The 12,084-nt window shown below is 41.5% G+C and overlaps 1 protein-coding gene across 9 annotated transcripts in view; it reads left to right on the top strand.

Moving 5' to 3' along the window:
• The window catches only part of LOC140200054 (von Willebrand factor A domain-containing protein 3B-like), a 233,578-nt gene that overhangs the window by 45,159 nt on the left and 176,335 nt on the right, over window positions 1-12,084 (top strand). For 5 of the 9 annotated variants that reach the window (XM_072262739.1, XM_072262743.1, XM_072262742.1 and 2 more), the window contains exons 2-3: window positions 7,564-7,653; window positions 8,282-8,442. The exons of 1 other annotated variant lie outside the window; for it this stretch is intronic. In XM_072262739.1, coding sequence (XP_072118840.1) covers window positions 8,292-8,442 — 151 coding nt within the window. In that variant the 5' untranslated portion in view covers window positions 7,564-7,653; window positions 8,282-8,291. The remainder of the gene's footprint in view (window positions 1-7,563; window positions 7,654-8,281; window positions 8,443-12,084) is intronic. 3 more of the 9 variants (XM_072262738.1, XM_072262741.1, XM_072262740.1) reach the window with 3 other exon arrangements.

The following is a 12,084-nucleotide window of genomic DNA, read 5'->3' as shown; positions in this document are numbered from 1 at the left end:
GCAGGAACAGGCCACCTGACCCTTCAAACCTGCCCAGCCGTTCAATATGACGGTTAGTAAATACTTGCCACTGATGGCTGATAAACAAGAGATTCTGCAGATTCCAGTTCTGAAGAAGGGTCTCGGCCCGAAGGTTGACTATTTACTCTTTTCCATAGGTGTCGCCTGACCTGTTGTGTTTCTTCAGCATCTTATGTGTATTGCTTTGTATTTCCAACATCTGCAGACTTTCTCCTGTTTATGAGATTCTGCAGCTGCCGTAAATCCGGAGTAACACACACCAAATTCAGGAGGACCTCAACAGCTCAGGCGACATCGATGGAGGGGAATAAACAGTTGACGTTTCCAGCCAAGAATCTTTGACCTTAAGACCATAAGACAAAGGAGCAGAATTAGGCCATTCAGCCCATCGATCTGCTCCGCTATTTCATCATGGCTGATCCCGGATCCCATTCAACCCCATACACCTGCCCTCTCACCATATCCTGCCCCCTTGACGCCCCTTCCACAATGAATATACCCAAGGACATGGCCTCCACCGCAGTCTGTGGCAGAGCATTCCACAGATTCACCACTCTTTGGCTGAAAGGTTCCTCCTTACTTCTGTTCTAAAAGGTCATCCCTCAGTTTTGAGGCTGTGCTCTCTAGTTCCGGATACCCCCACCAGAGGAAACATCCTCTCCACATTGACCTTATCTAGTCCTTTCAACGTTCTTCATCAGGACTGGAAAAGGAAGGAGGAAGAAGCCAGAATAAGGAATAGTGAGGAGGGGAAGGAGTACAGGGTGGAAGGTAATAGGTGAAACCATGTGAGGGGAAAGGTAGGTGGGTGGGGGAGGGGGATGAAGTGAGAAGCTGGGAGGTGATAGGTGGAAAAGGTAAAGGGTTGAAGTAGAAGGAATCTGATAGGAAAGGAGAGTGGACTATGGGAGAAAGGGAAGGAGGAGGGGCACCAGAGGGAGATGGGAGGCAGAGTCTTCAGCTTCTGAACCTGACAGGTTAGAAATGTTGGCCGGGGAAGCAATGTTCCCTCTAAGGTGTGCAAGTGTGTGTGGGCGTGCGCACACATCTTTTGCTACTAGCACACAGAAGAATTTAAACTGCACATTAAAGGAGGTTGTCACCCCCTACCTCACTGGAATGTCAACAATATTTCACCATTCTACACAATCACATTACTTTCTTCTGTTTCTGATGCAGACGGTGTTGACAACATGGAGCTTGTGATGATTTGTTAGCAGATTTTAGAACTGACTTATTTATACTGTTTTTATTGAAGAAATTATTCAGTGTGCACAGGTTGTCACTGGGCGAAAAAATTGCACGCATAAGATTTTTGTGCACACTGGTCATTACAAATTAGAGGGAATATTGAACATGAGAACATAAGAAATAGGAGCAGGAGTAGGCCATCTGACCTGTCAAGCCTGCTCCGCCATTCAATAAGATCATAAGATCATGACTGACCTGACCAAGTACTCATCTCCACCTATCTGCATTTTCCCCATAACCCTTAATTTGTGCAAAAATCTATTCAACCTTGTCTTAAGTATATTTACTGAGGTAACCTCCACTGCTTCATTAGGCAGAACATTCCACAGATTCACCACTCTCTGGGAAAAGCAGCTCCTCCTTATCTCCATACTAAATCTACTCCCCTGAATCTTGAGGCTACGTCCCCTAGTTCTCGTACCACCTACCAGTGGAAACAACTTTCCTGCCTCTATCTTAACTATCCCTTTCATAATTTTATGTTTTTATAATATCACCTCTCATCCTTCTGAATTCCAGCAAAGAACTGCAGGAAAGAAGCTTCTCATTTATCTGTAGGCCTTACCTCATTGTCCTTTACCTTTGAAGATGCATTTTCCCTCTTGGTCCTGGTTCTGGAAGCCACTTTCCTGTCTTCTGCCACCTCATCTGTCCTGCCAGGTTCAAATTAGTGTCAATCTTTAAACATTCCTGATGATGACTCCAGTCTTGTACACATACTGTAATCTTGACCATGTGGTATGTTATTATAGTGGTTAAATTAATGGATTAGCACCAGTAGCTTTAGGCCATTTTGTCATATGAATGGAATAGTGGGGCATAGCCTCATTGGACTGAAAAGACCTGTTACGTAGAGGCAACACACATCAAAGTTGCTGGTGAATGCAGCAGGCCAGGCAGCATCTCTAGGAAGAGGTACAGTCGACGTTTCAGGCCGAGACCCTTCTTCAGGACGAACTGAAGAAAGAGTTAGTAAGAGATTTGAAAGTGGGAGGGGGAGGGGGAGGGGGAGATCCAAAATGATAGGAGAAGACAGGAGGGGCAGGGATGGAGCCAGGAGCTGGACAGGTGATTGGCAAAGGGGATACGAGAGAATCATGGGACAGGAGGCCCAGGGAGAAAGACAAAGGTGGGGGGAACCCAGAGGATGGGCAAGGGGTATAGTCAGAGGGACAGAGGGAGAAAAAGGAGAGTGAGAGAAAGAATGTGTGTATAAAAATAAATAACAGATGGGGTACGAGGGGGAGGTGGGGCGTTAGCGGAAGTTAGAGAAGTCAATGTTCATGTCATCAGGTTGGAGGCTACCCAGATGGAATATAAAGTGTTGTTCTTCCAAACTGAGTGTGGCTTCATCTTTACAGTAGAGGAGGCCGTGGATAGACATGTCAGAATGGGAATGGGATGTGGAATTAAAATGTGTGGCCACTGGGAGATCCTGCTTTCTCTGGCCGACAGAGCGTAGGTGTTCAGCAAAGCGGTCTCCCAGTCTGCATCAGGTCGTTATATAGAGGCTCTGTCTTGACATAAATTACAGTAAAAAATCAGCAAATAAATAAATAAACAGACAAACTTGGGTTCAGATATGTGACTATTTTAACCATATTTAGTTTTACTTAGATTTTCTTTTAGAATAAAAATGTAAATGGTTTGCTTATTATATGCAATATTATATTCAAATTTCAATAAACAAGTTTGAGTCTTGAGACTTGCCATGCAAGTAAGACACACAATAATACCAACAGCTATTTCCTGCTTAAAAGTCTGTCATTTAGATATTACAATATCTGATATTCCTTTGTTGTTTACAAATTAAAATGTTGCAACTATGTATTAGAGTTCTACTGGAATCCTCTCCAGCATTATTGGATCATTCTTTCCCTTGGGGTTTCTTCATTGTCCAATACCTTCTAACTCAATCTCAGATTCCTCCTTTTTCTGATATTCTTGGATGCTTTTTGTCCAGAAATTTATTGGTCTCCTTGAACGATATGCTCTTCACAACCTTTTGTGAGAGGATTCCATAGACTCATCACTCTGATTGAAGACACTTCCTCTTATCAAGTTAATTATTATTGTCATAGGCACAAGTCTGTGTATGGGCTGGATACAATGAAAAACTTGCAGCATCAACACAGGCATGTGGAATGAGAGGCACAACCTTCAGAAGAGAAACATAAACAGAAATTGTACCAAAAGTAAACAAAGTTCATCGTAGTCAAAAGTGGTCATAGTGTTGCTGGTCTGAGGTGGTGACTGGGGTTGTGCAGATTAGTTCACAAACCAAATGCTTGAAAAGTAGTAGCTGCGATTGAACCTGGGGATGTGGGACTTTAGGCTTCTATACATCCTGCCTGATGGAAGCAGTGAAAAGATGGCCAGGATGGTAGGGATCTTTGATAACAGGCACTGCATTTTTTGAGGCAGTACCTCATGTATTTATTTGTGATAGCGGAGGGACGTACCCGTGACACATTAAGCTAAGTCCACTACTCCCTGTAGCTTTTTATATTCCTACATATTAGAATTTTCTCCATCTTAAATATCTAACTCTACATCCTGAGGATTGAAAAACTTACTGATTTAGTCAATGACATTTATGAGACTGGAATAATACCAGAAGAGATGATAAAATCAGTATTTATCACTCTTCCCAAGAAACCTGGAGCAATAGAATGTGAATTACGTAGGACCATAAGTTTAATGAGCCATATCAACAAGATACTCCTAAGAATTTTGATGACAAGAGCTAAAAGTAAGATAAAAGCTGAAACAGGTAAAGAACGATGTGGTTTTGTGAAAGGCAAACTTACAAGAAATGCAACAACTAAGTGCAAAAAAATTTGTTTGTTTGTTTTATCGACAACACAAAAGCATTTGATAAAGTGAAGCACAATAAGTTATTTGAAATATTACAGGAAACTCTAGATCTAGCAACAGGATATTCCTTAGGACCTTGAGGGAAGTAAGTGTAGAAATAGCAGGGGCTCTGACAGAAATATTTCAAATATCATTAGAAACAGGGATGGTGCCGGAGGATTGGCGTATTGCTCATGTGGTTCCATTGTTTAAAAAGGGTCCTAAGAGTAAACCTAGCAATTATCGGCCTGTAAGTATGATGTCAGTGGTGGGTAAATTAATGGAAAGTATTCTTAGAGATGGTATATATAATTATCTGGATAGACAGGGTCTGATTAGGAACAGTTAACATGAATTTGTGCGTGGAAAGCCATGTTTGATAAATCTTATTGAATTTTTTGAAGAGGTTACTAGGAAAATTGATGAGGGTAAAGCGGTGGATGTTGTCTATATGGACTTCAGTATGGCCTTTGACAAGGTTCCACATGGAAGGTTAGTTAGGAAGGTTCAATCATTAGGTATTAATATTGAAGTAGTAAAATGGATTCAGCAGTGGCTGGATGGGAGAAGCCAGAGAGTAGTGGTGGATAACTGTTTGTCAGATTGGAGGCCGGTAGCGAGTGGTGTGCCTCAGGGATCTGTACTGGGTCCAATGTTGTTTGTCATATACATTAATGATCTGGATGATGGGGTGGTAAATTGGATTAGTAAGTATGCAGATGATACTAAGATAGGTGGCGTTGTGGATAATGAAGTAGGTTTTCAAAGCTGGCAGAGAGATTTAGGCCAGTTAGAAGAGTGGCTGAAAGATGGCAGATGGAGTTTAATAGTGATAAGTGTGAGGTGCTACATTTTGGTAGGACTAATCAAAATAGGACATACATGGTAAATAGTAGGGCATTGAGGAATGCAGTAGAACAGAGTGATCTAGGAATAATGGTGCATAGTTCCCTGAGGGTGGAATCTCATGTGGATAGGGTGGTAAAGAAAGCTTTTGGTATGCTGGCCTTTATAAATCAGAGCATTGAGTATAGGAGTTGGGATGTACTGTTAAAATTGTATAAGGCATTGATGAGGCCAAATTTGGAGTATTGTGTACAGTTCTAGTCACCGAATTATAGGAAAGATGTCAACAAAATAGAGAGAGTACGGAGAAGATTTACTAGAATGTTACCTGGGATTCAGCACCTAAGTTACAGAGAGAGGTTGAACAAGTTGGGTCTTTATTCTTTGGAGTGCAGAAGATTGAGGGGGGACTTGATGGAGGTATTTAAAACTCTGAGGGGGATTGATAGAGTTGATGTGGATAGGCTTTTTCCATTGAGAGTGGGGGAGATTCAAACAAGAGGACATGAGTTGAGAGTTAAGGGGAAAAAGTTTAGGGGTAACACGAGGGGGAACTTCTTTACTCAGAGAGTGGTAGCTGTGTGGAACGAGCTTCCAGCAGAAGTGGTAGAGGCAGGTTCGATTTTGTCATTTAAAAAAAAATCGGATAGGTATATGGACAGGAAAGGAATGGAGGGTTATGGGCTGAGTGCAGGTAGAAGGGACTAGGTGAGAGTAAGCGTTTGGCATGGACTAGAAGGGCCGAGATGGCCTGTTTCCATGCTGTAATTGTTATATGGTTATATGGTTATATCTAGATTTGAAAGACCTCCACCTAATCAGAAATATGTACTGGGAACAAACTGCCGCTGTAATAATAGATGGAGAAGTGAGTCAATTTACGAAAATCAAGAGAGGCGTTAGACAAGGGTATGTTTTCTCCCCTGATTTATTTAATGTGTACAGTGAAACAATATTATTAAAAATAGGAGACATTCTTGGGAATCAAAGTTGGTGGTGAAAACAGCAATAATTTCAGATATGCAGATGACACTGTTAATTGCATGTACAGAGGAAGAACTACAAAACTTAATTGATATAGTTGTTGAAGAAAGTGCAAAAATGGATCTATCTATCAATTACAAAAAGACAGAATGTATGGTGATATCCAAAAGGAAGGAGAATCCTATCTGCAGGCTGAGAATAAACGGAGAAGACATAAAACAAGTAAAGAACTTTTGCTAATTAGGAAGCTGGGTGACATCAGATGGCAGGTGCAACATGGACATCAAAAGAAGAATAGGGATGACAAAAGACACCTTTACGAGAATGAAGAATATACTGATCAATACTAAACCAGGCATGACAACCCGCCTCAGAGTACTGAAATGTTACATTTATCCAGTTATGTTATATGGGCAGAATGCTGGACAGTATCTAGTAACATGAAGAAACCATTTGAAGCAGCAGAGATATGGTTTTTGAAGAGGATGCAAAGAATATCATGGATGAAACGAATATCTAACGAGGATGTCATGAACAGAGCAAGCACAAAAAAAGAAATAATGTATGAGATCATGTAAAGGCAATGCAACTTCATTGGACATGTGATTGGGAAAGAGGAGTTAGAATGGACGGTAATTGTGGGAAAGATTGAAGGGAAGAAAGCAAGAGGAAGATAAGGACAAATGATGATGGAGACAGCAGCCAGAGAACTGGAAATGAATACCAATGAATTGATCCACTTGACCTGAAACAGGAGTGTGTGGGCTCAAACTGGGCATGGCACCTGATGATGATGATGACATCCTGAGGTTGTGAGCCCTTGTTCTCGATCTTCAATGTGTGGAAGCATTCTTCTTGCATCCAGCTTTGCAATTTGTGTCAGAATTTTGTACGCTTCAATAAGATGCAGGTTGAATCAGTGGTGAGAAAGGCAAATATGATGTTAGCATTCATTTCAAGAGGACTAGAATATAAAAGCAAGGATGTAATGTTGAGACTTTATAAAGCATTGGTGAGGCCTTACTTGGAGAATTGTGAGCAGGTTTTGGACCCTACCTTAGAGAAAATGTGCTGATACTGGAGAGGGTTTCAAAGGAAGCTTACGAAACTAATTTCAGGATTGAATGGCTTGAAGTACGAAGAGTGTCTGATGGCTGTGGGCCTGTATCCACTGGAATTCAGAAGATTGAGGGGTGATCTCATTGAAACCTATTGAATGGTGAAAGGCCTTGAAAGAGTGAATGTGGCGAGGATATTTCCTAGGATGGGAGAGTCTAAGACCAGAGGGGACAGTCTCAGAATAGGGGGGGTCCTTTTAGAATGGAGATGAGGAGGAATTTCTTTAGCTAGGGAGTGGTGAATCTGTGGAATTCTTTGCCCCATGCAGATGTAGAGGGCAAGTCTTTATGTATGTTTAATGCAGAGGTTGATAGATTCTTGATTGGTCAGGGTATGAAGTGATATGGGGAGAAGGCAGGAGATTGGGGCTGAGGGGAAAGTTGGATCAGCTGTGATGAAATGGTGGAGCAGATGCGATGGGCCAAACGGCTTAATTCTGGTCCTATATCTTATGGTCTTATGTCCTCTGTTTCTTCTAAACGCTAGTGAATACATGCTGAGCTGACCCAGTTACTCCTCATTCAACAGTTGAACATCTGAAGAATCACTCTTCATTGGCACGTAAGTCTTTTTTAGGTAAGGAGACCAGGGGTGAATGCAATATCCCCGTTTCACCAAAGGGCTGTATAATTATAGGCATTCTTTCTTCAAACATTTAGTAATGAAAGTCAACATACTACTTGCTTTCTTAACTGCTTGCTCTACCTGCATGTTTGCTTTCAGTGACTGAAGGACACCTAGATTCCTCTATACACCATTTATTAACATTATGCTGCATGTGCCATGAACTTGACAACTCACACAACTTGTCTAGATGACCTGAAGACTGGTTGGGTTGAGCTGTTCTTCGATCTTGACAATTTACTTGCAAACGTTTCATCACCAAGTGAGGAGACATCGTCAGTGCGCTGTTGTTTGTGCTGTGTCCTCCAAATGCTTGGCCTTTACGTACTTTTCAATCATTTACATCACAAGAGCCACAGCTGGCAGTTATATTTGTCTTAAATTTGGAAAATATAAGGGATGATGCAGGGGATCTGCATAAGTTGGTTATAACACTTTCACACTCTGATACATGAGATGGAATCTAAGGAATGCACTTAGCCTACAAGAATTCCCTTGTGATTGGCTTTATGAAAGTATTGGAATACAAGATTTTAGTAGAGGACTAATTTGCATGATTTTAATAATTTGCATTTTGCAGCCAACTGAAAATGCAAAAAATTGACGGGAAAAGTTCAGGTTCTGGACATGATGTGCATACACATCTTCCTTCGTCAAAATGGCTTCAGCATCATGGGCTCAAGAAAAGCAGATTAACTCTGTCTCAAATTCTATCACAGATTGGATTTAAGCTCAGGGAAGGTAATGTTTACTCTATTGTATACAGAATGACATCATTATATAGTTGTGAAGCTTTTGCTTAATTGCTAACTCTGCCGTGTAACTTAGAAGATGTAGATGCTTGCAGTAAACTACAAGGTTAATGGGTGCAATTATATTATGGCATGGCTTCTGAACTGAAAATACTTCTAAGTTAATATTTCTGACTGGTGCTTAATCTTCATTCCAGAAATCAAAAAAAAAGTTGGGGTACAGTCTCTTTCTTGGGCATGAAAAGGCAGAGTCTGGACTTATAACTTCAGGGAAAGCAATGAGATTGGGAACAGCTTTAAATTCACTTTATCATGAAAACGTCCACCCAAGTTTTCAAATACAACTGAAAGTGTTGGATATATCCGACCAGTCATCCCGCAGCTGTGGGAAAAGATAAAAGAGTTTGTTCATTTGTTTTTCTATCTATCTATCTATCTATCAATTTATTTATTTTTATTGAGCTACACTGTAGAATAGGCCTTTCTGGCCATTCAAGCTGTGTCACTACAGCAGTCCCCCAACTTATTCCTAGCCTAATCACAGGACAATTTACAATGACCAACCGGTACGTTTTTGGACTGTGGGAGGAAACCAGAGCACCTGGAGGAAACCCACATGGTCACTGGGAGGACGTACAAACTCCCTACAAGCAGTGGTGGAATTGAACCCGGGTCGCTGGTACTGTCAAGTGTTCTGCTAAGCACCATGCTGCTGTGTCACCCCACACCCACCCCCCACCCCCCACCCCCCGCGCTTTGCTTTAGATAGAAGACTCGTAGTCAGAATTGGGAAGGAGACAAAAGAAGTATGTTTTGCTACAGATCTCCTTCTCAGTTCCTAAGTCTTTGACCTGAAGCGTTAGCTTTTTCTCTTTCCATGGATGTAGCCTGACCTGATGAAATTTTCCAGCATTTTCTGTTTTCAGTTCACATTTCCAGCATTCCTTGATGACCAATTTACTTGGCTCAGCACAACACTGTGGGCCGAAGGACAGGTTCCAGGGCTGAACTGTTTTATGGTCTATATTCTATCTGCAGTATTTTATTGACTTTCGCCTGAGTTTTTGATGCCTTTAAGTGTTATATTTACAGATTCATACAGCACAGTAAAAGGCCCTTCAGCCCACAAAATCCATGTTGCCTATCACCTATCTATACACAATCCATTTACCAACACTTGCTCCAGAGCCCTCCATGTCTTAGGAATGCAAGTGATTTTCCACTTGCTTGGTAGCACTGATTTTACCATCTTCTCAGGCAGTGTGTTCCAGATAGCTCTCACTCTCTGGGTGATAAAAAATCTTCCTCAGATCCACATATCTCACAATAAATCCATACCTCTGGTTTTAGATTCTGCTGCCGTGGAGAAGTATTTAGCCATAAAATGTAAGGCATAGGAGCAGAATTAGGCTGTTTGGCCCATAAAGTCTTCTCTACCATTCCATCAAACTTATTATCCTTCTCAACCCCATTCTCCTGCCTTCTTCCCATAACCTTTGACACCCTTACTAATCAAGAACTTATCAGCCTATTTTGTATTATCTAATCTCTATCCCACTCTTAATTTTCTGTCAGATTCCCCTGTCAGCCTCCTCCACTTCAAGGAAAACAAACCCAACCCAGCCAGCCTCTTCTCATAACTGAAAACTGCATCCCAAGAAATGTCTTGGAGAATCTCATCTGCAACCTCTCCAGTGTAACCATGTCCTTCCTATAATGTGCCGATGAGAAATCCAGATAATATTCTAGCTATGACTTAACCAATGTTTTATAAGGTTGTATCAAAACCTTTCATCTCTGTGCCTTGGCTAATGAAGGCCAGCATTCCATGTGCATATTTCATCACCCTACCTACCTGTACTGCCGCATTCAGCAATCTATATATGTCAAGATCTCCTTGGTTCTTTAATACTTCCTAGGGTCCTAGCATTTGTGGTACATGTCCTACTCTTTATTAGATGCCCCGAAATGTATCACATTTATCAAGATTGAATTCCATCTGCCATTGTACAACCCAACTTGCCATCTGATCTGACCTGTGGCCTAAGACTACCTTCCTATCAGCAACACTGCCAATTTCACGTCATCTGCAGACAGCCTGATCACACCTTCCATATCAGAGAGGCAGCATGATAGTGTAGTGGTTAGCACAATGCTTTACAGTACAGGCGACCTGGGTTCAATTCCTGATGCTACTTACAAGGAGTTTGTGTGTTCTCCCTGTTTGTATATTGACATTAATTCATTGATGTACATAACAAACAGCGAAAGGTCCCTATAGTACATCACTGGTGCCAGCTTTCCAAACACAATAGTAATCCTCCACCATCGTCCTTTGCCTTCTACCAGCAAGCCAGTTTGTGATCCATTTTGTCAGCTTATCTTGGATCCAATGGGCAATAATGTTTTGGCCCTTGTCAAAGGCCTTACTGAAGACTATGTAAATCACTGCCCTCAACAATATATTTGGTCACCTCTTCAAAAAAAAATAGGTGAGACACAAATTTCCATTCCCCAAATCCATGCTGGCTATCCTTGACAATCCCTGTCTTTCTATATGTAGACTAATCTTTTCCCTCAGGACATTTTTCTAAGAATTTCTCTACCGCTGCCGTTAGATTTACTAGCCTATAATTACTTGCCAGTGCTCCCTTCTTGCATCCAGCTACATGTTGGCTGTCTTCCTGTCATCTGGCACCTCACCTGTGGCCAGAAGATTTAAATACTGTCTACTCCTGTATTACAGAAGGGTCATGCCCCTAGAAAGCAGTTTGTATTGTGACTTCCTGTAACATAAATCCCTTTTTTCCCCTATTGGATCCCAAGCTCTGTGTGGAGATGTGCTCCTATGGGAAATATTTCTCTCAAAAGCAAAGCCTCCACATGTGTATGGCCTATAGGCAGGGGAATTCTGACTGAAGAGAGAGTGTTGTTGTTTTAATTAAATAGAAATGGATGTTGAAATAGAGTCATACAGCGTGAAAACAGGTTTATTGGATCAGCTGGTCCGCCCTGATCAAAATTCCCATCTAAACAAAAGTTGTTGCATTTGCCCCTGTTGGCCCATGTCCCTCTAAACTCATCCTAGCCATGTACCTATCCAATTGCTTTTTAAATATTATTAATGTAGTTGACTTAGCCAGTTCCTCTGGCAGTTCATTCCACAAATGGTGAAAAAGATGCTCTTCAGGTTTCTATTAAATCTCTCCCACCTCACACTAAACCTGTCTCCTCTAGTTCTTGATTCCTTAGTCCTGGGAAAAAGACAAAGCACGTTCACCCTCTCTATGCCCTCTTGATTTTAAACACCTCTGTAAGATCACTCCTTATTCTCCAATGGATAAATAAAGTCGCAACCTGCTCAACCAGACTCCATTACTCAACCTCTTGAGTCTGGCGATATCCAGTACCTCCTATATCACAGAGTCCTAGAGCACTGCAAGTCAGAAACAGACCGTACAGCTCATTTAGTCTGATTACCTTTTTACTTTGTATTTCAAACATTTGGTAATGATTTGTGTATCTCCTTCAGGGTCCCAGCAACCTCCTTTCTTGTCCCAGAGAGCAGCCTGGTATTTAATCCCACTTTACAGTGCCTTAGTGTATTAGGTATACTTCTGTGACCAAGAAG

This window comes from Mobula birostris, chromosome 7, assembly GCF_030028105.1.
Source record: "Mobula birostris isolate sMobBir1 chromosome 7, sMobBir1.hap1, whole genome shotgun sequence".
Taxonomy (NCBI): domain Eukaryota; kingdom Metazoa; phylum Chordata; class Chondrichthyes; order Myliobatiformes; family Myliobatidae; genus Mobula; species Mobula birostris.
The sequence above is the reverse complement of the archived record's forward strand: the minus strand, read 5'-3'. Positions and strand labels throughout refer to the sequence as shown.